Raw genomic sequence first — 26,441 nt, forward strand, 5'->3', positions numbered from 1 at the left:
AACTAATGCATTATTGGTTGCAGTTATTTTAATTTCAGTCCAATACACTAAAATTATGGAATGTTACATGGTGCTTTTTCATCCATTTCTGCAATGGACAAAAATACGGTAAAACAACATTTGGTGCTTACAATTCTCAACTGTGTGTTTATATGTATGTCACTGTACACATGAGTAAGTGCATCTACAACCTATGAGCAATGGCAACTATCAGTATTTATGTTTGTCTGTGATTGACAGCATAGTAGCCACATAGAAAGTATTGTGTGTGTATGTGTGCGAGTGTGTGTGTGTGAGAGAGGGGGATGTTTACAGTTGTAAGATTTGGTGGAGCCATTGCTAATCCTTAGTCAGTTTTCACTGAAATGACAATGAATGGCAATACTGAGGGAAGCAGTTAACATTGTCCATGTGACAAGGGGTGGTCTACTTCCCAGAAAACGTCAGGTCATGCTCAATCATGAGCAGGCTGGAACAATCATGACAAGGCATCCAGCACACATCTGTATGTGGCATGGACAGGCACAATAAACCTATTTGCACGCCAATGGCTTTTTATGCAGCAATGAAACATTAGTTCTATATAATAGTTGTAAACTGCAATGACTGAATATTGTTCAGAAAATTTTCAGAGAAAGTTGACAGTTCAGATTTAAATGCCCTTTGACATCAGGTATCCCCCCCCCCCCCACCACCATTTGGTACGATCTTCATTGTAACAGGGCTTGCTGGAAATGTAGTTTCTTGTTTTTCAATCAGCCCTCACACATTTGCTGACCACTGCTGGCAGATTTAAGGTATGGTTGCGCAGTTCATGATTCTTCCCTTTGTCATTGTATTAAAATCCTCAGCTACAGTTCAGAAAAAAATAAATACACTGGATCGAGGCTAATCAGCTACTCTCCCTACTGTACGTACGTGTTTGACCTTCAATATCAACAGTAAATTCAACCTTTAATGACATGATGATTAAGGCTTCTAATATGTACTGTGAGAAATACAGGCGCCTGGACACCTGGTATTGATGATCCATGCAGCTTATTATTTTCAATGGCCGTTTCAGGTTTACATGGTAAATTTACAAATTTCTATTCTGTTGATTACAGAGCAAAAAGTAAAATATATAATTCTAATCAACCTTCTACGATTCAAACACCTTTGTCGTTTAGTTTTTTTTTTTTTTTTTTTTACATTATAGCCATATTTCGAAAACATATTTGAAAGCAGGCATTTCTCATGGTTTAAAGACACAATACAGATTAAGAGAACATGAAGCCAAGACTGTTTTTTTTATAGCAGGGTTTGGTGTGAGACTGATCGCAGCTCTCTTTTAAAATGTATTACTATAGCTACACACCCACGCTGCAGGTTTTTCTCCTGCTAGACCGTGATCTCCAGGGGAACACATCTTCACCAGTAAGTACAGACTGACCGTGGCCTTGCCCCTGTATTTGCGTGTGGAGGGGGGGGGGGGGGGGGGGGGACTCAGCTAAGCCCAACAGTCTGGTTCCTGGGGGCCACTGTTTGACAGTTCTCTCTATGGGAAAAGAGGCATATGAGGCAGCGGGGTGGGTAGTGGGGGGTTTCGAGGGGTCGGACGCTGTCACAGCTCGTAGTCGAATTTGTACTCGTTGGCCAGGTAGATGCGGCGAAAGATGAGGGCGGCCAGAGCCAGGGTGAGGACCACGATCAGGACGGCCGAGCCCGTGTGGCTGGCGTCCGGCGGGGGGCGTGGCGCGGGGGGGAACTGCGGGAAGGCGGGCCGCCGGGGCTGCTGGGCACGCCGCTGCCGGGGGCTGAGGGGCCGGCTGCTGGGGGCCGGCGGGGCCGCGTCCTCCACGCTGGGGGCCGGAGACGCTTCCTCCTGGAGGAGGAGAGGAACCGGGGCATCAGCAACCAATCACACGCGTCTCTGCACATCAACAGCCTATCACACGCGTCTCTGGACATCCAACAGCCAGACACACATATCTCTGAACACATCAACAGCCAGACACACATCTTGGCACACCAACAGCCAGACACACGCATCTCTACACATCAACAGCCAAACACACGCACTTCTACACAGACACAAAAATGCATATACACAGTGTATACATGTGCATGCAAATACACACATGCATGCATACACCCACACACACACTTTATCCTCTTTTAATTTCCTGCACACAGCCTCTGGATGCATTTTCTGAGCCAGGGTGAGAAAGGAGCTCATTTTAAAAGCCTCTGCTGATGCAGGCAATCTGCACTTTTTGGGAAACTTCCCTTCAATTTAGCATATCAGTAAAGAGCTCAGAAAAAACCCATGTATGAGGACATAAACAAATACAGAAAACATTTTAATATGCTAATACAGGGCATTCCATATCAGATACAAAAATGGGAATCCCAAATGCATGCAAATGCACCGCATAGGCAGTATCTTTCATATTACAAAATCTTTTGCATATTTGAATATGTATTACTTGTTATTAAACTTCCATTATAACGCAGCAAGCACAACCATCATGCACTGACGTGTTCATCCGATTCCTAAAATAGCAGTGAGTTTTGACCTGTTGACTCGTGCTCTGGAAGCTGCTTCAGTGGATCCTTTGCAGGGGATATACAATAAACATGGCTTTTTGCGGCTATCAGGGATATGAATGCATAGGAGATGCAGGATTATATAGGCAGAGTACCCTTACTCAGCCTAATTAGAGTAAAGCCGCTGGGGGGGTGGGGGGTGAGGCAGAGATGCGAAGGCCCACGTGCCATTGGTCGGCTGGGGGGAGGCGGACCCGCTGCCCCGTCGCCCGGGACGACGCTCGGCGAGAGCGAGGCCGGCGTCACGCCGCACGGGTGGCAGATGGCGAGAGATTTTCCCTTTTTTTCCCCTGGCGCTTTCTCCGCCCCCGGCCGATACCTTGACCCATTTTTACGCGGGATTCGGTCGCGGTTTAGCGCCACTCCGCCACTCATCCCCCGGCCTGACGCCCGCTCCGAAGCCCGCGCTCGAGGCAGGGCACCCGACGAGCTTCTTAAAGCCGCAGTCGCACAAAAGCCCGCTTCGTCTTTCCACATTAAAAAGGGGTTTAAAATATATTAGGCACACGCCATTCATTGGGGTGACTCTTTTATAATTTACAATACAAAACATTCTCACATAGCTGATATCATGTGGATGTTGTATAAGAGCCCAGGGTGGGGAACAGAGTGTATATTCCAAATCCTTTACCCCCTATAATCTCTCCAATTTGTGAGCTTGAGGCTGGGGTTAGCATCATTTGGTTCCAATTCCAATGCCTTACCAAACACAACCAGTTAACTGCCTGAACGTTTTGAACAACTTATGAACCTATACACACACTTTTCCCCAAATAAAAAAGCACCTTCTGCGAGCTTAGAGAAAAACGCATGCTGTAATCTCTAACTGTAATCACATTCGCCACAGACAGGAAGATTGCATTACTCCTGTCGTTACACCCTCGCACAGACAGGAGGGTTTGCGCATTAATGGCACAGCCTGGATTTGAACCTGGGCTCCCGTGCCGCGGACAGGCTTTCATCTCACGCAAGCTCCAGGGAGCCGTTAAAAGTGTTTTAAACCCCAGCAGGAACGAGGCCGGAGCCACTTTACTGAAGCTGAGGTGAGCCCAGGGGCCAACGACAGCTCCCCTTTTATCTCTCCACTCTGGAGCGCAGACCAAAACGGGGGCCAAATCCTCCCGCGGCACAATTTTTACCGTAATGGGGCCGAAGTGGCCGAGCGCAGGGCATCTCAGGTGACTTTTTCACCGAGGGGAGGGACCGGACCGCCCCAACCGACCCACGCAGCACTTCCACAATAGGGCAGCATCGGCTGCCCATGCTCACTCTGCTGTTACTCCATTCCGAGTGCCTGCCCTCAACCTGTAGGCCTGAGCTTCACAGAGCACGTTATGGAGGACCGGCCAGTTGCCTCTCCTGCTTTGTCGATGTAAGTGTTAAGATTTAGGGGAGGCAGGGTAACAGTACGTCTGTTTCCCGCCTGCGTTGGTCTGCCCCTTGCGGGCGGTCTCACCTGTTCGGGCTGGGCCGATTCGGCGCTGTCCTGGCTCTCTGAGGTAGACGCCTCCGCTTGGGGGTCCGTCTGGGCGTCGAACGCGGCCCCTTGGCTCGGACCGGCTTTACTTGACGAGCTGGACTCCGCCTGCAGGAACACACAGAGCATCCATAACGTCAAATAATAACTTTCAGCAGTGCGGTGGGATTAATGTTTCAGCCACAAACATCACAAACATACTATTTTGTCTTCATTCCACAACCTTTCTCATCAAATCTCCTTAAGTAACGGGAAGAAACATCCTGCGTTATGCATAGTGAATATAGTCAATACAATGACATTAAGGCTGATGCATTCAGCTTCGTTTTTTTGTGATGCTAGATTTGGCCCAGGACCGTGGTTTCTAAACCTCTCCTTGGGTACCCCCAGCAAGAACCAGGTATTAGATGTGTTCCACCTCAAGCACACCTGGTGTGAAAAATCAGCAGCTTGATTCATTCTATCAGGACTGCTTCAGATGGAACACATCAAATATCTGGATCCGGCAGTGGATATCTGAGGAGAGGTTTGGGAACCACTGGCCCAGGACATCACAGTTTGTTTAGTAGAGGTATTAGGCATGGAAGGTATTTTTGTGTGTTTTCTTATGGCTGAGTGATCTGCAATCCGGTGGATCTGAGGTGCACCTTGAAGCTTATCTGTCGGGCGAGCTCTTTGGCCTCGCGGTCCTCCTGGCTGGGGTTGCTGTTGGAGGTGAGGGTCAGCAGGGCAGTGCGCATGGTGCACCCGCACGCCTCGCAGCAGAAATCCTGAGACCTGGGGGGGAGGGGGGGGGGTACAGAGGGGTCCGTCATCATGGGAGTGAAAAGCTCCTCTATGAGATTCGCGAATCGCGCCTTGCTTGCCAAAAGGCCTGCTTGGTTGCCCTAGCTCCGCCCTACAGCTCTCATTCGCCCACCTGCCCGCCCGTCTTCTGTCAGCTTGGGGCTTCTTTGTACTTCTGAAGAATGTTTACACTCTGCTTTACAGCTGCTATTCTCAAAGGTATTAATGCAACCATCTAGGTTTTGGAATAAAACATTTTTTTTAAAAGCCCTGCTGGTTTTATAGCAAGGTAGCTGACACAAATGTTTAATTTGACAGTGCAACCATGTACAGTTTCCAAGATATGGAAATCCAGTGTATTTGCTCTCTGTGATACAAGAGGCAGACGACGGCAATTTAGGTAATGGCAGACCGATATCTGGCTGTCTGCACCAGTGAAGATCATAGACCTTGGTCAATTTAATTTACCTAAAACTGTTACTCACTGACAATGTTTTAAGCAAGGTTTAATCTGGCATTAGAACCAGATTAAAAAGGATCTTAGATATGACTTAACCACTGTGCTTATGCTACCGTGTATATGTCGCGGTTCAAATTATTTACCGTTTTATGTTATGGGGTTGCTTAGCCGGCTGTGTTGTACTTTGCCCGTTGAAAATGTTTAATCGGTGGGATACCCTTATAAAATGAAAGGATGAATAAAATAAAATGAAAAAACATAAAAAGACAGCAGTCTGTGTTGGGCTGTTTAGTTATTACAAGATCAATCGGTGCCGTGTTCTGATCGTTTAGCAATAACGCAGTGTGTGGAACTGTACTGGAGGCTTGAAATCTCCCGGGTAGCGAATTTATCCTGATTGCTTTGCTGTGAAGAAGCCGGGGGTAAGCAGAGACTAGAGAAGGGCCGTGACCCCGCTCCGCTCCATCTGATCTACCCAGAGAATCGGGCGCACGGCAGCGGTTAGCACAGAGACTGGGTAAGCACAACAGAAAAAAAAACCGCCGGCGGAACTCGTTCGCCGCGGAAATCCGCAACCTATCACCGTGGAACCAGGCGTCCCTGATCGCGTGGCCACAGTACCGGCCGTCAGCCAGCGAAAATACAGCAACTGCTCCTGCCTGTGTTACAGAAAACACAGCGAAGGCTCTTCGCGTGCTAGAAGGCGAACGTTCCGAAGGCAATTGAATTGACGTCAGGACGCTCAATCCGCAACTCCGCATCGACATCCGCGTCGAAAGAGATAGCGGCTCTTTTCAATCTTGGAACAGTTTGAAGCATGTGATGTTGGGAGCCAGAATTAACATACAAGTGTGGCATTATAGCTTTACTAAGATTGTCCTGGAGGCTCTGATGGAGTGACGGCTCTTGCAATTAACAGGGGCGTAAAAACAGGAGATCAAAAACAAAGCCAATTTCTGTCTAAGCCTCAGTCTTTGTCGAAAAAAAAAAAAAAACACTTTCATCAGTACGACAAGCAAAGGCTTATTTATAGAAGGCGGCACGTTGCTCTTGTCACATCTAATCTTCCCGTGTTAATGAAACAGTCGGTCATTAAAGACTCCATCCCAACGTGTTAATGAAACAGTCGTTCAGATCCCATCTCTTTTAACTGAAATTTCATCAACTCAATCCACAGATCACGGACTCGAGCATGCATTAGCAAACCACCCCCTATTGAGCGCTAAATAAACACACTCATTTGGATTATATTTTTTATGAGTAATTTGGTTATTACAAAAACAGCAAACACAGCGCTCCAAACATTGATTAAAACTGGGAGGCGGTGTGGTGCGGTTCGTGGGGCTACCAACTCTCATCCCATATACAAATCCCTCCATTCCACCACATCTCTATCTGTAACCATTTCTACTTTCCTCATTTGACTCAAGCAGACGAAAACCCACAAAAGGACAACAGACACAGTCCAAAGATCCATTAGCGGGAGTGAGACAAGACACAGATATTAATAACCTTTAATTGACGAGCTGTCCAGCTATAGTCCGGCGGGAGGACAACTTATTAATGCATGTTTTAGCAAGTATTTTCATACACGTCAACACGTTTCGCTAAGTTGCACGTCCTCGAGCAACACATCGCCCCCGACTTCCTGTAAACAAAGCAAACGCGCTGCAGAGGGAGGAAGGAAGCCCCAAAGGAATTCCTCTCACGAAGCTTACTTTTTGGCGAGAGTTCTCCTCTCTTCTGGAGTGTAATCGAGGGATCCTATCGCCCCCTCGCCTTTGGTTGGCATGAATCCGATGATCGCTATTAGCGCCGTTCTGACTGAAAGAGAAACGGGCAAAACGAAGACAGACATCAAATATAAAAAATGTGATTTTGCTGCTTCACATGACATTGCTGGACAAGTTAGGCCACTACCTGCATTTCGTAACTGTAAGCAGGTTTTTATTAACTTGGTGTAGGCCTGGATTTGTAGAGCCTCCCATACGGTCTGACCCCAAAGAGTGACTCCCCTTAAAAATCTTATTTGACAAGAGACACATTTCTCCAATCTGTTTGGGGAGGAGAATTTTGATATCAGCATTGTCATGCTTAGATATCAACATCACCATCCAGAGATATCAGTGTCTCTGTGCTGATATCAGTCTCTTTCCTTACAGCTCACACAGAAATATGCAGCGACAGTATCATATTTATTTAATTTGCTCGCGTTTTTTCAAGCCTGTCTTCGTGAACAAAGGAAATGACTCCTATATTAAATGCTTCCAAAACATGTTTAATGGTGCAACTAATTTTTTTGTATCTGGTATCTCATTTCATCGCCAGTCTCAGTTTGTACCCACAAGACCTGTGAAATGTTTGGATTTGTATGGTCTACCTTCTCACCCATTAAGAAATACCCACCGCTAATACACTACAGGGCTTATAGTACGGGACAGTATTTCACATGTATATTTCATTTTCTCTAGCAGCCTTTAAGGTCGAGATAACATAAGAGGTTTATTCCGGAGCTGGCAAAGCAGAGTTTTTGCTGTTTAAATCTTCTGCAGGAAAGACTCATTGCGCAGTGCTGAAAGTAAATAACTAAATAGTTGCAAAAAAATATAAAAAAATCACAACTCGCATCCCTTGATGCTCTAGTAAAACGGCAATAAATAACTCATTATTTTATTTTGCGTACACTTTTCGTTTTGCTGATGCAACATCAGGGGAAGTGTAGGGGAAAATAACATGGTTATACTTCACGGATTCCAACAACAACCCTTCTTGAGAAAAGAAATTGCCCCCAATGACTGCGTATAAGCCTACGCTTCCGACGTTCGATAAAACCAATAAACTGGTGCAGTCATCCTAAACAAACATACCTCCACTCTCTAGATGTCATGCAATCAGCAAGCAGAGTGTTTTTAAGGAGTATGCTCAAGGGTAAGTGTATGCTTGCACTGCCAAGTTTTCAGAGGAGGGTGGTTTATTTGGATATAGTGGTTTGGGAACCACTGCTTTAGCAAATTAAAATGACAAATTTTGAATAGTTTCAGTCTTGGTTTAATTTTAGTTTTGTTTTTGCAAACAATTCCGGCTGAATACATGTACATAATTAACTATTACTCTGGTGTTTTATATGTGTGTGTGTGTGTGCATGACAGCAGCGATGACATTTGCTTTGAATGTCTTATTGTAAGAGGCGGACGCAGAGAGGATTTACCCTGTGGGGTAATGTGTGTTTAAAGACTGAAGACGTGTGTATCAACAGCAAGTGCACAAGCAGTTCCTGGACAGTGAAAGAGCTGCTGTTGATTATCTGGCACTGCGCTTCCAACCAATGAAAGCCTGGATAGTGAAAAGGCTTAGCGATGCCAGCTCGGATGATATTACATCAAGAACTACATTACCCAAAGGGTATCTGTAGCACACAAAAAAAAACAGTTTAAAAGGTTTATTTTCCCTTTGATTTATACATACTGAAAACCAAGGATCTGATTTCACAGCAGAAACATGTATTTAATTCCACTGGGTTTACTCCCAGTGATCCCTTCCCCCTCTCTAAAGCATGATACCAGTATGGACAGTTCATTACTAATTCCCTGGAAGGACTTTCTGTTTTCCATTTGATCCTTCCAATCATGTACATTTAGCTGGCCCTGATACATTTAAGAAACGTTTCCTCTTATCGAGTCCTTTTATTTTGTCTGAAATGGCATAATCCTTCTTGTTTCCATCCTTCTTTACACTCTCTCCTTCAATCCAGCACATTCCATTTTCTACGGCCAAAAACAACTCCTCAAGGCTTGTACGTTGGTATAAAAGATATAAACTAGAAACTGAAATTCCACACAGTAAGAAACAAACCAGCTTTCTCTTCAAAGTGTCAGCTATCTACACCTTTGCAGTGTAGGCAACACGTAGTGTAGGAAATTATCTGTGCGAGCAATAAATTTCATACATTACTAGCAAGCTTGTTGAGACAAATGAAGAACTTTTCATACAGATATCTACGACCCTAGTAGTTTGCACACCCTCACCAACACAAAAAGAATAACAAAAAGCGTTCCACCTTCCCCCACACGGATTCCGGGCAAAAACAACAAACGAAAATAACAAAGAAAAAAGAAAGAAAAATGGAACGCGGCAGAAGCTTTACAGCTCTCCGCTTGTCTCCGCTGGCCAGCTTTTCAGCCGGGCAGCTCCTCCACTTTTCAGCTCCGTTCTCTCAGTGCTCAGACAATCCATCAGACTCGCTCTCCCTTGGTGTGTGCTCTCATTCTCGGCTTTGTACCGTGGAGAGGAGCACACCTTCGAGCACCCGGGCTGATTTGACAACACAACTCAGGTGCACACGCTCTCTCCACCGGTAGGCGTGGCCGAGACAAATCCGATTCTCCGTCGGATCGAAAGGCCAAACGCGGGAAACGAGCCTCCCAAAGCAGGAAGAAGGTAGGAGTAAATGTGAACTGGGCTTAAAGCCAAAAGCTAGTGGGTTTGATCCTCTGAAATGCTTCAGTAAACACCCAGAGATACAAAAGGATTGTATGTAAGAATGTAATCTGTGTACAGTGCTCTGGACAAAAGTGTCCGCTGAAACGCTGAAACATAAATTAAATGCGAAGGCACAGCATGCGACCCATTGAGATAAACGGGCTTACATTAGTCTTTCTCTGTAACAATATTGATATGTATGAATCCTCATTTGCTTGTCAAGTCTGTATGGCTGAGCTGAAGTGAGTGGCGATGCAGGGTTAAAACTCAGCTGGGCTGCTGAGCTGTGAAGGGATGGATAGAGGGATCAGAGCCCGGCTCCAGGGATACATACTGCTCCAAGAGGGTTGCCAGGTCTCAGGGTGGTGGCCAGATATGCTCAGGCAAATCTTCTTTCCAACTTCAAATCTCCCGTTGGGCTGAAAGAAGTGAAAATATTACATTGAGAGAAACCAAAACAAGGAAGCGAGAGAGAGAGAGGGAGAGAGAGAAACAGACAGACAGAGAGAAGGAGAGACAGAGGGAGAGAGGACAGAGAGAGACAGTAAGGACGGAGAGAGAGAGAGAGAGAGAGAGCAAAAGCGAGAGAGTGCAAGGGTTTCCAGTAAACAGGAGCAAACAGTATTACGATCCAAATCCTACATGACAGTGACAAGTAAAGCAGGAACCTTATTGTGACACCGGTTACGCCAAGGCTGGTAATGGGGGCTGACCGTGACAGAACAGGGCGGGGATGAGAGAGCACGGAAAAGCTGGTGGTCTTACAGTGAGCAAGATGATGCTGGGGGGCTTCATTGGGTACTCCGGCGGCAGCACAATCCTGCCGTGGTACACCCCCCCATCGAAGTCCGAGTCAGGGGGGCCTCGCACAGAGAAGTGCCACTCAAACAGGTTGTCCTGCAGGTACAAAATGGTCAGACAAAAAAAAAAAACCTGACCACCTACAGTACCTGGGTATGGTAGTATACCCCCCTTCATCACCCGTAGATGGATATGGTAGTATAGCCCCCCACCCCCTCATTTCCAGTAGTGGGGTATGGTAGTATAGCCCCCCATCCCCTCATTTCCAGTAGCTGGGTATGGTGGTGTAACCCCCCCACCACCTCACCTGCAGTATCTGGGAATGTAATTAAGAAATAACGTAACTAAGTCCCTTACAAACCCCCCTGCTTGAGTCGCTCTCTACTCACCTCTAGTGGCTGGGCGTGGTAATGCTCCGTGGGGTCCCTGAGTTCGGCGGCCTCCTTCATCAGCCTCTTCACCGCTGCGGTCGCAGGAAAGAAGGACACAAACAGACGCTGTCACCGCTGGCGGAGACGTGGCCGCCCGTCCCCGCGCCCTCATTCGAGCCGACAGCTCCGGAGCGCGCAGTTTACCTCCACCGACTAACCGCGAAACGGGCTTTTTTTCCGCTCGAGCGGACGCAAGCGGACCGCCCGTCCGCAGCCTGTCAGCGGCCGACGGGACCGGCCAAGCGATTCTCCCTCGATAGGAAAAAAACGGCGCGTTTGGGGAGCGGACGCTAATGGGAGCCGACGGCCGGCGGAACCGTTCCGCTCCGTGTCCGACACGGTCGTCGCGGTCGATGGCAGGACCGCACGACTTCAAGCTCCCGACGGTCGATTTCTTCTCCTTGCCGCCCGTTTCTACGGTCACCCGGCACGGTTTCAGTACAGATGGCACGCAGTTAGGAGGTCTGAAATGTCACGGAGCATGAAGCAGTCAGCGCCACACAGGCACCTCTGAATAACCCGACAGGCTGAACGGGAGCAAAGGGGGCTGGGTGGGTGTTTGCCACCTCATTCCAAACAGACAGCCTCTCAAAAAAAACCTGACCTGAAGCCAAAAAACAAGTTTGAGTCAGTTAATTACTCTCTGAGCACGACACGTCACATTCTTTCCGGTGCCCCTTGACTTCAGCAGGTTGGCAGTTCTAACTCGACCGGCACTGCAGTGGTCACAGACGGGGGTGGTTGAGTGTCCAATATTTTGGGTCCTCCCGGTCCCCCGCAAAAGAAGCCGTGGGCCATGTCTCTATGAAATGACCGCTGGTCCAGGACGCGCTGGCACAGGTACGTGGGGACAGGTTGCTACGGCGCTGAGCTAACGAGCCTAAAGATTTATTTCCGTGCGCATAGCGCATTCTTAGCTGGAAAGAGACGAACTCACCCTTAGATATCTCGAGCGATGTGCGACAAACTGGCAGGAAGGAGAAGGCGGATTTGAGAACTTGCTGTCCCACCTGCTGTGGGACTCTGTCAGTTTCACATTAATATGGAAATGCACAAGCCCCCTCTGGAGACATGAGACATTTAGCCTAGTCTCCCCCGAGACGCTTATTCTCACTGAAACTATGCAAATCTCATCACGCTGCTCAGAAAGAAGCACGGCCTATACTCAGGCACACGGCTGGTGGAAAGCAGAATATGCGCTGTCCTGTGGTGCACGCGTCCTGCCCAACACACCGGGTAAGCCGGTAGCCAATTCACCTCTTCTGTGAATGCAAATACACCTCAACATATGGGCTTCTCCAGGGAGCTGGGATGGCTGGGAAATTCTGAGATAGATTCAACATTTTCAACACTTTAGGCCTAACGGCACGATTTCAAAACCAGCACCTACTGGAGGAAAGATCTCTCTTTGGCAAGGACAGGTAACCTCTATAAAGCCTGCAGGATGGCGAGTAAGTAACTAAACTTTAGTCATATAGCACTTTTCAAGAACAAGTTCACAAAGTGTTTCACAGAGACATATATATATATATATATATATATATATATATATAGGAGCTACTGCAGTTTATTCTTCACTGTACACCAGTACCCATTAAACAAAACAACATACACATTATTATTATTATAACACTGATAAAGCAGTGTTACCCCATTAGATTGGCAGCCACTTCAGTTATCAGGTTAAAAATGATTTAAATTAAAAGGTGAAATTGAAGTTACACACCAAGAGGCAGCCACCATAATGCGTATGCATAGAAAGCCTAACTTCACACACAATTCCATCGATCGAAACTAACAGCTATGTGAATCTGGAGTACACTGAACTGGAATGACCACTGATGGATTTGGGGGAAGGAATAATTCAGGACCTCTGAGAGAACCTCTGTTAGAACTGTGTAACTGTTTGAAGTGGAAACAGCATTTGATCTGGAGGAGGACATAATCTGGACTGGACCCGCCTAACTGAGACCAAGCTCACAGAAAAATTGCCCGGAAAACAAGACTTCAAAGGCTGTGAAACTCCTGGGACACGTGCCCTGCCAGATCCTGCCCGAGAGCTCTCGGTATCAGGAAATCTCGGGTGCCCTTGTGAAAGGGAGAAATTATCCGAAACCCCGCGTGTAACGAGGTGGAAACGAACAAACAAGCGAGGACTGGAAGAGACGGAATCTGCGAAATGTGGAACCGCAGACTGGAGTCACGTCGAGAGGCGGAGGCTGCGAACGTCCGGCCCTGTCTCAAGTGCCAGGGGCCGTTTCAGGAGTCATCAGTATGCTGAAGGCTCCCTCAGCAGATGTTTCATAAAAACTGCCCTGTTTTAGTCATGTTAAACACAGAGGCACCTGTTTAACATGCTGAATGCTCAGAGCCTTCACACGGCCAGTATACAGTTTACAAAAAATGCTTCTTTTCATTTTACATGAAAATGTATAGAAGGGGGAAAAATAAAGCTGCTACATGTAAGCAGACAATGCAACAGAAAAAGCAACTAAAATATTGGATGACAAAATGTCAATATTGCTGCAAAGATTTAGCCCTAGATGTACAAGCTATATTTTTGGGAAATAATTACTACAACCACTACCAAAAGTAATCCTGGCAACAAACACTAGACTACTTACAAGCACAGTTACAACTCAGGTAAGTTTCCTAATTTGTGGTGTCGACTTCAGTGTATTACAAGAATGCCACAGAGGGATCACAGGGCCCAGTTTTCCATTTTCACTACAACACTACCAGCTGGGAGAAAAACACTGAATTACCACTGTGGAAAGAGAAAGACAAGTTTCCTTTAAGCCTGTGTGTATGTGTGTATGTCCGTGTGTTTTGTGTGAGCGTGTGTGCACGCATGTGTGTTTTGTGTGTGTGTGCGTGTGCTTGTGTTTTGCGCGTGTGTGTGTTTTGTGAATGTGTGTGTGTGTGTTTTGTGCGTGTGCGTGTGTGTGTGTGTGTGTGCACGCATGTGTGTTTTGTGCATGTATGGTGCTTGGCCCACAGAAGCCCTCTACCCTTCGGTGACAGCTGGGCCGCGTAGCTGTGCGACGGCGTAAACTGCCCTGACAGCCTCTGCCACAGCTTAGTGCACCCCCTCCCCCCGGCCAAGCGCTAGACAAAGTGGGGCAGCGGTGTCCGGCGGGCGTCGGAGCGGACCCCCGCTACGGGGCCCCTGCTCCACGTGCCGCAGTGCAGAGGAGGCGAGCGTGCTCCCTACGGCTCTGCGCAACGCTGCAAAACCTTCCCCCGGCACAATGAACCGCGCAGTTACAGCCATTATATCAGTACACACAACGGAAACAACAGTAGCAAGAAAACAGACAGGATTTATTTCCCTTTTGCTCTATATACCCATGGTATAGATTATGTAATGTTCTACTCTATGCAATAGACAAGAAAATAAATGGGATTTTTTTCACATCAGATTTCACGTGGATTCAGAGATTAAATAGCAGCATTTAGACAAGCAAAGACTGAGCATACAGCATGATAGTATCTTGGGCTACATTTCTAAAACATCCACCACTTATTTTGTAAAATTAGGCTAAAAGATTCACATTAACTGGCATACCGGTGTTTAGTTAGAAGATGACTAGTGTTACATTATTCATAGGATACTTGAATGATCTATATACAATTTGAATATATGGTACTACTGAACCACTTCCATATGTTCTGTACAGCACATTTACCTTTTAGGGATGTACCTTGAGAAGATTCTGCAGCCGAAGTCAATAACCATTACCAACACTTGACTGTTTCCATATTCATAGCAGAACTGCACAGGCATAAACTTATGAAAAAAAAGTTTCTCATTTTCTTGCTTACTTTATCATTAAGCAGGTTATTACTCTGATATTATCAAGCCTCCCTAGAGCTTTACTATTCAGAAATAGAAAATGTTTTGTGAAATCATGCGTGAATGCATTCTGTTACCACCAAGAAAACCAAATAGACATATTTTTGCATTTCTAAAATATTCTAAAGTAATACACAAACTGCAGATGGCAAACTGCACTGGAAGGGCAGATTTCTACCATAATTCAAACCTTGAAACCTGCTTGTTTACACCTAGATTCCAAAACATGTAAGCTATACAGACAGTCAAAATATTTGTAATCATGACACGTATTAAAAAGATTGGGTTTTACTGTGGATCAGCGCCGGCTGAAGAACTCACAGACATACACGCCACTTGGAGTGTCAGTCACACATCCAGTGCAATTATAAAGGACTTAAAGCCTGTCAAACTGATAGCCAATGCTTCTGTGTTGTATTTACATCTCCAAGTCAAGTCGTGTCTGCCTGGAACTGCCTCAACGTAATCTTTTGTTACACGATTTTCTTCTGTTTTCCGATTGGCCGCTGTGCCGCTAACTAGCCCACCGCCGTGTACCGCTGGGCCCGGCGCATTTGCCCCACAGGCATCTCTTCCCGGCACCTTGGATTAGAACGGTTAGCGCGCGACAAAGCGTTAAATCCCGAATAAACTCCGGGCTTTCAGCGGGATTTGGACAACTTTAATCTTCCCTGAACAACAGTGACAATCATGGAGTAAAATTAGGGGAAGAAACATTTCGGGGAGGATTTACAGCGACGACACACGGCCCGCTCCATGTCCTTATGCCAACTCTAAAATTCAAAAATCTCCCTTTGTATTCAATCCACAAAAGATCCACGGGGAAAACAGTTCGCACACAAACTGCGCACTAACTGAACGTTTTGTTTATAAATCCCCCGTTGTTATCGTTATCTCTTTTAGCTAGGACATTACTGGGAGACATATTTGGGTTTGTTTGCTTGTTGTTGACATATTCAGGCACGCGGTTTACTGAAACGTAGCATTTCTGTCAGTACGTTGCTGCAGCTTTAGATAAAGCACATTTACCAATATTACAACACAACTCCAGGCAGGTTGATGTACGTACGCTTCTGCGATACTACGACTGGTTTAATGGAGGGTTATGTAAACGATGAGTGATGCGAGCGCTCGGCGCTGAAGCTACTCTAACGTTTCGGCCTCGTGTCCTCCAGTCAAACTCATTCGGTCTGGGGATTAAACGCCCAATTCTTTTGATGAGACGCAAGCCTCAAACATCTTTGGCTCCGCTGTTGCAAGAGCCTAAGGAGTTTGTTCCACTTTTTCGGACGTGGGCGGTGAAATCGGCTTGGTCTTGCAGCAAGCCTGATATTCATTGCTTGGCAGCCTGGCATAAAAATGACAAATGGCTTTCAGACACAGAAAAATGACTTGTGTCAAATCAACTTCAGCAGTGTTAAATCAACTCTAACCGAGATCCAATGGGGACAATCTGTACGGTTAAATTTATGGTCAAAATACTTGCTGAGTTGTTTTTCTGTGGGGTCATGTGACCTACCCAAAGCTTATGCCTAATGTTCTGTAAACTGTAATGGACCCTTACAAATGGTGTAGGCCTAATTTGAACAAACACAATACATCTTGGCCCTTATTTTAATTTCAACCTGCTCCAGGCAGAAGCAAAGATTTTTTCTGAAATTCACAAAATTCAGCTGTTTTAGCTGAAGTTGTAATGAACTCTGCTAGCCATCGTGGTGCAGAGCAGACTTGAGCTAGCGCCTCCATACTTGCATATGCAGCGGTGCATGAAAGCAGACTTTCATACACGCAATGCATTGGTCTGCCCCTGGACCTCCGTGCTGCTGAGGAGAAGAGACAGCTGGGCCCACCGGAGGCGATGGGAGGAGGTGTCCGACATCACAGCCGCCCGGTTCCCCCGACGGGGGTCAGCGGAAACGCCTTGATCCCCCCTGACAGCGTGGCCCCTACGCTCATTTATTTTTGGAGCCCTTTTCAGAAAGCGCGGTTTCCCCCCTCCCCCTCCCCTCGCGATAACAATGAGCGAGAGTGACAGGAAACGCCAGAGCACCCAGATGGGCCCCAGCTCCTCTGGCATCGAGGGATTCGGCCAGCGCCCCCCCTCCCACCGCCCCATCCCCCCACACCCCCCCCCCCCCCGCCACTCCCCTCCCCCTCCACCCCGCTAAGGGGTCGGGTGGGATTATGAGTCCCGGCATTAAATCGCGTTACGTAACGCATTTTAGTGCTTGCTGCAGACTATTTACGGCCAGTCCTGCAGGCCGGGAGACACGATTATGTAATGGACACCTACCTACCTCACACACCTTTTCCTAAAAAGGGAGTCTACAACCTGCACTTCCTGTCTGGGTTCATAAAGATGCATTTCATTGACTTTCAAGGGATTATTGCTCAAAGCCTTCAGTTCTCCATCCTCCAGGGGTCCAAGGCTAACGCTATGCTGAATCTACATTTGCCCTGTCCCCCATAGCTATATGTGTGCACATCTAATACGGCCATTTTGCACAATGTTGCACTGAATAGATTAGTGGTCGCTGAAAGCATTTCTGCATGATGAAACAAGAGTTCTTAAAACATATACGTTTAAAAGTAACATCTGTATATCCAATAAATGGCAGTCTGGGTCACAAACGTTTGTTTATAATTTCAAACGTGCAAATCTTTTAAAACAGAGTGACCTAGTGCTTACTGTTTGCATTATCGGTATGACAAGATATACAGTAACAGAAAATCATATCATTTTTATCATAATGATAATTAGAAATGTGCATTTCTATGCAAGCAGTGGGCTACTGTGGATATTTAAGGGTGCCACAACAGAAGGAAGCTGCACCATTATTTGAACATCTTTTGACAATAATTCAAACAATATAAAAATACATATGAGTGAAATCTGCACAAAACAAAACGCGAGGAAATAAACCAGAAATGTTCTAGAAGGAAAATACGAGGCCATCTGTGAAGAGAAGAAACTGAGAAAACTGGACTGTGTAGTTAGTCTAAATATATGGAAACTAGCTGCACTGCAAAGTGCAAACACGTGGAAGGCAAACTGATTCCAGTTGAAGGCTGAAACTGTCTTGTTTCAGCTGTGGCAGCTGTTATCTTGGTAACCTTGTGATAAGAGGCATTTGGGAAATTTTTCATCTGAAAGCTTTATGGTAGTGCGTGTCCAGAATACAGGTGTCCAAGAGCGATTGTCAGGGTCAAATTCTTATTGATTTTTTTTTTTTTTTGGACTGAAAAAAACTGCTACAGTTTTACCAATGTAATAATAAGTTCTGGACAAGACTGATGTTTTATCTACCTCTCTAACTGGAGTAAATTTAAATCAAATTTGAAAACTATAACTGGTGCGTGACTAAAAAGCTGGCTATTTTTGCAGGTTTTAACTCAACAAACGGACTTACTGGAGAATGTTGCTGCTAAATAGGACACCAAATGATCAATGGTACATGTATTTCATAGATGTTATAAAAAGCATCAGTAAACAATTACTGCATAACACTGTTCATGCAGCTCAATCTATAAGACACAAAGTACTGTGCATGGGAACTGATGATACATATACCTATAAATAGGCTGTAATTCCATGTTAGAGCAACACGTGAAAGAAGATTATGTGGATATAACCTACTGTACAAAAGCTCTGACCTGTTTCAGACATAACACTGACATAGATCTCTGGGTGATTCCGAATGAATCAATTACAAGTAAGACTTTTGGATTTAATGAACTTTAACTCTCCTCCAAAGGCAAGCATGTAATAGAGTCAGCTGCTTTTCCCCCACATTGCAGCCCACAAGTCATGCATGAACAGATGTAAGTTGGAGGACTCAATCTATACATACACACAGACATACCAATGTACAAGGCTATGTCCGAGTCTGCATCCACAGTGCCTGCATACCTCATACTAGTTACCCAATATTAAGCAATAGCCTAATATTTACATCTTAAGAAGCGATGAACTTTATACCACACATGCCAAAACACACCTGTGTCGTAATTGCAAAATGTTCGAATGACATGGACTAAATAAATAAATACATAAATAAATAGCCATGTACTAAAGACGTTGCTTGGCGCACTGCTAATGTCAATATCAACCAGCTGAATAATGACTACAGCCAATCTAAAATGGATATTGCTCATCAAAAGAGCACTCGATTGATCACAGTTGGGTAGGTTAGTCGTAATTCATTAGCGAGATATTGTCAAATTCAGAACACCTGAACTGCATCAACACAGCCCTGCGAATTTTTCGGGCATGCTTTTCAGTTTCGGCACTAAAATAACACAGTACGGTTGAAATGCAAATTAGATTCAGCCTACAAGGTCGTTGCAGCTATACACCACAGACGGTAGAGAGCTAGCCAACACTACTCCTATTAAATTATCATACGAGGCGTGGGTAAAATACGGAAGTGAATACGTCGTAATCCGTTCCTACTGTAAACTGAACAAATCAGACAGTTACGGCGAAATTTGCACTGGTTAGCTAGCTAGATTAATATACTTAACTGACGACGAGAAAACGTTAGAGCTCTGGCTTTACAACTTACCGGGACTCTTGAGATTGTATTGATTCTCCATTTTATATCTATTCAGATAGATTTGTGGTCGCTCGGATGTCCGCCAATGCACAGATATGTGCTTTCATTGACTGATGCTAGCTAGCTAGCTAGCTATGATGATGTGCTTGCTTTTGTTTTTCTCCGTCGGTGATAGTTCCTACAGCATGAAGCCAAAGCTGTGGAAACGACCGTTACCAAGACTGTTTACTTCGCCCCTGCTGCCGTATTTCAGTGACTGTCATATCACTTTCAATATCCTGACGTGGCACAAACTTCTTTTGGGAAGGACCTCCTAGTTTCGTTTTGCTAATGGCCCAATGTCCCGCAACAAATCACCTTAGAGTGCTTGCACGAAAACTGTCATATGAGAATGAAAACAGGAACTGGAGAGCCTAGCATAGCTAGTTATTTGAAAGGCAAAACTTTATTTAAAACAAGAACAAGGACACGTTTTGTTGTCGCTCAGATGTATGCACCTTCTGTCTTCAGAATATAACATTATTGCAATTATACAAACTACGCGAAATTAGATTAAAATAGGCACCTATAATAATGGTTTAAATAGAAAAGGTGCGTAGCCTAAATGTTTCTCTTTGACAACACTGGGTCTAGTTGCATGAAGTAGTTTAGGAAACATTGGGCAACACTGGAATAGAGCTTGTTTAATATGTGTGAGCTAAGATAGCCAATACTGTTTGTAGTAATTTGACCTCATTTTGATATCAACTCTTTTAATGGTAGGCCTAGATTATGTAAAATTTTTTACGTTGAAAACATTTTATGTTGCGATCCAGTTTACAAAAGTTATTGGGTTAGTGTGTAAAATTCAAAGGATATGTTTTCATTTGCATTCTTTTTTAATTGGCCAAAATGAATTCAGTGAAATATCATCCTTTCGTTTGTGCCAAATCAGGATTGTGTATTTTGAGGGAAACACCTGTTACTGATGTATCTCTATGGCTGACATAGGATTATGGAGGAAAGCCTGCTCTTTGAAGCCCATTTGCTGTCCAGAGGCTGGAGCCTACACAGCCAGCTGTCCACTGCCCCACATTCAACCTCTCATGCTGGAGGAAGCATTTTAATCTTCCTTTTAAATGAAATTAGCCTCCGACATTTTAGCAAAAACCCAGATTTTTTTTTTCTCTCGGGCTCACACACCATTTCCTCTTACTTTTTTGGCTGGCAGGATGTGTGGTTAGGTTGACAGTTTGTCAGCTCAGTTCGTCTGAAGGTGAGGGCAAAGCCCACACCTTTGCCATCCCCTGTCATGTTGTCACCCGTGACAGACAGCCTGCCCTCGACGGTGCAGGGTTCCTGTGTCCTCACTAGCCAGGATAGACAGCAGAGAGCATTCAGGACAGCTCCCAGTGTCTGCGCATTCGCAGCACGCTCTCCTGCGTGCCGACTGCTGTCTGCACGTGGGCCGAGATGTCTGTCCTTAGATGACTGATGCAATCCACAGACAATGGGAACTTATTTGGACCTTTACCTGACAAATGGTTATAACAGAGCTGAGAAAAATGTTGTCTCTACACCTCAATGCAGCAACTCTCTTGGAGTGTCATTCAGACCTTGGTGTTTACAGATAGATTAGACTACCTGGCCTTGATGTTGTTGTTGTTCATCTGACTCCCACTTACAGTGATCATTCCTTTCTGTTTCATATCTTTCCTTTTGTACAGGAAACCTTGCAAAAGCAACTAAAGGACCTAATTCTACTTTCAGTCACTTGGAACAGACAATGATGTGAAAAATATTCCTAAAGCCATCGTGTTTAAAATGATGTAACATTTGTAAGTTATGTAATGTACCGTGTATAATTATGGCATGACACATGGTGTCCTTTGACTTAATGTCAGCACTATTTGTGATCCCTGGACATGTGGTAATTAATGATTTATAATGGTGATATTCTAAAGGCACTAGGAATAAACACTCTGAGGTAACTGTGACTGACAGGTGCACAGTGGTGAGGACACGGAAGACCTGGAAACATGGTACAACAGAGCTGTCACTCTATTTCTGGGAAATAGTTTTTGACTTTGTCAGATACAGGATAATAGACAGGGATTTAATCACTTATGATATCTCCAATAGACAATGAAAGACAAGAGTTTGGACACCTAAAACCTCTTGAACGACATTTTTGACTTCGGTAATTCGATGAGTACAAAACACTGATCTATTATAGGTAGAAAAGTCGTCGAGTCATGACTTGAAATCGATCGGCATCGTAGCCGTGACGCAGATCGACATCTCTAGTGTACAGCCTGTGCAGCTTGTTTGTTTCAATTTCCAGCTGACTGCACGCAGGGTGTTCACATCCTGCCTCACTGCTGCCATAAATTTACCCCTTTTTGTTTTCGGTTGTGCCGTTTTGACAGCCACAGTGAACGAATAAACGGTCGATGGGCAGGCGCGCGCTGTTTCGTTCTCATGCTGAAGCGGAGCTGTGTCAGGTATTGCTGCTGGGACTTCTACCACAGTGATGCTGCTTTGAGTGATACTGCAAACAGAACCACCCTCACTACAAGCCATGAATCCATAAAATTCCGGATTCCTTAAGGCATGCGACTTGCTGCAATGTGTTTAAATGCATCAATCCTATATTTAACATAGATGCATGTTTGCACATTCAGTATAATTACAGGTGCAATGTAAAGAAAAATAATTGTTGTCCCTATGACAAAGACCAGAGTGGTGTTTTGTGATTGCAATTATAATATGGCATCACATTTCAGAGTAAGCAGGTACCAGTGTGTGGCATGTGCAGGTGCTGTATAGGTACTATTTCTGCTTAAATCGAATAGTAAATGCAATCATTCTTAAATAGAATCATTCCTTCATTTCAAAACATAGAAGAAAGCCCGTGAGGCTACTGTCTATCTTACCTGACCTCATCCACAGTAATGGTAATTCTGAAATGACGTGTGTTTACAGACAGCCACTCCCAAATCACTCCCATTGAATAATATCAAAAATCTAAGCTGGCAATAGCATGTGAAGAAGATCTCATTTCACTGTATTTCACATGGAGTGCTAACAGTTTATCTGTCTAATTGAAAACATAAAAAAAACAGAAATGCAAGGATGAGTGATTTATATAAGCAAAGCACTACACTACAGTGCATTTCAACCCGCATATTAGGATAATGCATTATTTTCATGGAGTGTTGGCTTGAGATGGCAGTTATGGCTAGGGCTGTTTTTCACATATGGCGATCAAATCTTTTAAATGTATTAAAATAGCTGTTTGCTGCCCTTTAGTGCTTTCTACATATGTGCATCCAGTTGTAATCCGACTGAGACTGCAAGTATTATATAGAGAATGTGTTGGCTGCCCTCTATAGACCAGTGAGCACAGCAGGAACCATGATGGGAGGGGCAATATGGTATTTTCCTCTAAGATTTAACACATCTCACTGACTTACGGACTACACGTCACACCATGTACAGCAGATACATTTACTCTGATCTGATAGACTACCAATACACACTCATTGATGTCCCCAGAGTTCATGGTAAAGCAGAAGCTAGCGTGATCAAGAGGTCCAGAGTATTAGTTGTTGAATTAGAAAATAAGACAATTATTGCATTCTTTATGAATTTGTATTAAACTCTATTTTAAATTGTTTTTTTTTATACAACAAAAGAGAATTAAAAATATGGGAGAATTTGAGCGATATAACCATTGACTTTATACACCCTTAAATTCGCTTGAAGGAAATATAAGTGGTTTTGAGACTGAGATGCAAAGTCAGATATCAGAATGAAATTTACCTCATGAAATGTATCACAAAATTAGAAAAGGGAACTCTGTGCCCATTTAATCTGCAGAATTACAACATTCAAACATCTATTTTCCCTCCTCCAGTAAGAGTTCAGATTATGTAAAGAGGCTAAAACAGTTTAAGCAGAATTCCCTTGCTCCCCTTATCACATGATGACTGCATTCCAAACTGCTGAGGATTGCATTCTGCTGACACCTGCTGGTTTAAATATGTAACTACTCACAACAATACACTTGTCCTCCCTACAGTTGGTATCAGAGCACATTTGTGACCCGTTTGTTACCCGTGAGTCATAACTATGTTTCAAGATTTTGAAGAACACTGCCTAGAACATTCTTTTCCCAAGTAAACAAGCCTCTGTCATATTTTCTGGCCAGTGCCCCGCCCTGCCCTCAGCAGGACCTTTCGCAAACCGCGTCTGCATTCCACTGGAAAATGTGCCCCACAAACTGCCCCCAGCACCTCAGCTGTTCATATAGACTAGCTTCTCCTGCAACCAGGAACTCAGATTTTGACATCTGCAGATCCTTACCAGGCCATTAGAAATAGTCTTTAAATCATTGGCACCCTTGACAAAGATTAGCAACAAAGGCTGAATAAATAAAAACACAAGTAATATTTACTCTCAAAACTTGTCAGATGCATATTTCATGACTTTTTTGGCCCTTGTACTATTTTTCACAAATATATTGTGGAAATGGGGGATATGATGCTGCATTAGTACTGTTGACTCACAGAAAGAAGGTCCCAGGTTAGAATCCCAGCCAAGGCCTTTCTGTGTGGAGTTTGCAGGTTCTCCCTGTATCTCTGTGGATTTACTCTGGGTGCTCTGATTTCCCCCCTTAATGGAGGCTTATTGGAGAGTCTAAATTGCCTGTACATAAGAGTGTATGAACAAAAGGTGTGTGCCCTGAGATGGATTGTGTTCCAGGGTGTATTCCTACCTCTCACCCAATGCATGCTGGGATAGGTTCCTGCCCCCTGCGGCCCTGACCAGGAATAAGCAGGATAAATAATGAATGGATGGATATTGCAGAAACAGAACCCCACCTGGTGGACACTTCAGGAAACTATGACTTTGATTTATTTATTTTTTTACAATTACATATTATGCTATACCAACACCGGAATTCAGTGTAAGATAAAGTGTAAGATAAAAGAGATAGGAGACTATTTCAGAGACCCTTTAAAATATCACTTCATATGAAACATATTCCTGCATGGTCCCTGATATTTTGTGAAAGCTGCTTAATTCTATGTTGTCTCAACCGGAAATGTCTGCTTCGAGGCCAATGAATTCTCAAAACCTTTGACAAGAGGAGGAATGTCAGTCAGACAAAGATTCCTGACGGGGGTCAGTGCCTCAAAAGTGTCAGAACATAATTGTCATTTCATTGAATTCCCACACTCAGAAACTACAACTCAAACACAGATCCAAACCTTACTCACAAGATTATGTCAAGCATACAAGTGAACAAAAAATGGAAACATCAATGGAATCATCTATCATTTAAGTTACTTAAGAGGGTGTTGGGTCACCATGTGTTGTAGTAGAGTGTGTATAGATTCTATGAGTGTCTTGAATTCTGCAGGGGGAATATGACACCACCCTTCAATGAGAAAGTCATTTAGCTCATGCCTAGAAGTGGAAAAAATGCTAGCTCAAGCATTTTTATGGAATATCCCATTAATGCCTGATTTGGTTCACATCTGGTGACTGAGAAGACCATGATGTATGGATAATATCCATGTCACACTCCTCAAATCATTGGTTAACTTTGCATGCTCTGTTGATAGAGGCATTGTAATGTTAAAAGATACCCTGATTGCAGGAATTAAAGGTTTTAACGCGGGATGAGGACGGTCACTCGGTTCCAATAAGTAAGGACTGCCATCAGCCTTGGCTTTTAAGCTTGCCAGGAAACTGTGCTCAACACTATAATGGAAGGAACCTTCCAGAACCCTTCACTGTTGTGTTTCCATTTTTCAAAACAATTTTCTTTTTTTCTGATTTATTTATAGCAGCTTGCAAAAGTCCCCTGCACAGCTTCACAGCTTTCACATTTTGTTGCTTCAAAGTTTGAAATGTAACCACAGATGTTTGCATAAATGGTCAGACCCTTTGCTATCATAAACTTAAATCCGGTTTGATGCAAATATCTTGAAATTCACATTTCATGATAAATGAAATCCGGTTGAATGGTCTCTGTCTGCTTGCAATAACTGTGGTTCCCATGATTTTAGAAAAACAAACTAAATTAATACATTTGTCTTTGAAAGGTCATTCAATAAGGCAATGGATTCCCAGCAAAGATTCTACCATGAAGACAGAGGAGCTTCTCAACAATTTAGGGATGAAGTCATGAATACACAGATAAGAATGATATTAAAGTCTCTGAATACCTCTTTAAGCACCGACAAGTTAATCACTGGGGAGTTCGTTGACATATCTTATCTCCTGGACACCTCCTAGAAGAGGTCGGTCTTTGAAACTCATCAAGACAAGGAAGAAAGGAATCCCCTCGTGAGGCCAACAGCAATTTTGAAAGAGCTACAGGATCAAGGCCAAAGATGGGTAAGAAAATGTTTATGGGCCAACAATGTTCTAGTCGCTCCACAAAACTAAAATAGCACATGGAGGTTGCAAGAAAGTGTTTACATGAGGTTTATAATTATATGAGACAAAACTGGGACTGTTTTGAAATGTAAAACATTATGCAAACCCAACACTAGAAAGCCAGTTTTTTTGGATTACTGGAATATTGTTGGTTTGTGGACATTTTCTCATCATCCCAACTATTTAACTCCAAAAATCTTTTCACATTTACTATTGGATTTGCAATATAAAACCACTTCTCTTTCATCTTCTCTCAAAAACCTGTATATTTAAATTATGTTTAGACATAGCTACCTCTTACATTATTACAAAACAACAGAATATTTTAAGGATATGTTCCAGTGAAACTTGGTTAATTGCATGTCTGTGTGTCAATTAGGCTAATAAATATCTGCAAGGAAATCGATCTCTATATCCTTTATTTGCGTAGACTATTAGGGAACACTGAAAGGTGTCCACACTGCGCTATAGGCTATAGACCCCGGCAACCTGTATCAACTTTTAATATGCGACAAAATATGACACACGTTCTCATATTCTCCACCGGGTGGCGCTTTATGATACAAGTTCTAAA

General features: G+C 44.2%; 1 protein-coding gene across 1 annotated transcript; it reads right to left on the reverse strand.

Moving 5' to 3' along the window:
- Positions 1-10: 10 nt before the first annotated feature.
- On the reverse strand, positions 11-19,858 carry ube2j1 (ubiquitin-conjugating enzyme E2, J1). Its single transcript, XM_035422701.1, has 8 exons — positions 19,445-19,858; positions 10,982-11,055; positions 10,557-10,688; positions 10,126-10,210; positions 7,031-7,136; positions 4,714-4,843; positions 4,046-4,174; positions 11-1,864 (listed from the first exon to the last, which is right to left on the reverse strand). The coding sequence occupies exons 1-8, from the start codon at positions 19,473-19,475 to the stop codon at positions 1,604-1,606; spliced, it is 948 nt and encodes a 315-aa protein (XP_035278592.1). The 5' UTR covers positions 19,476-19,858; the 3' UTR covers positions 11-1,603.
- Between the last annotated feature and the right edge of the window lie 6,583 nt (positions 19,859-26,441).

This window comes from Anguilla anguilla, chromosome 6, assembly GCF_013347855.1.
Source record: "Anguilla anguilla isolate fAngAng1 chromosome 6, fAngAng1.pri, whole genome shotgun sequence".
Taxonomy (NCBI): Eukaryota; Metazoa; Chordata; class Actinopteri; order Anguilliformes; family Anguillidae; genus Anguilla; species Anguilla anguilla.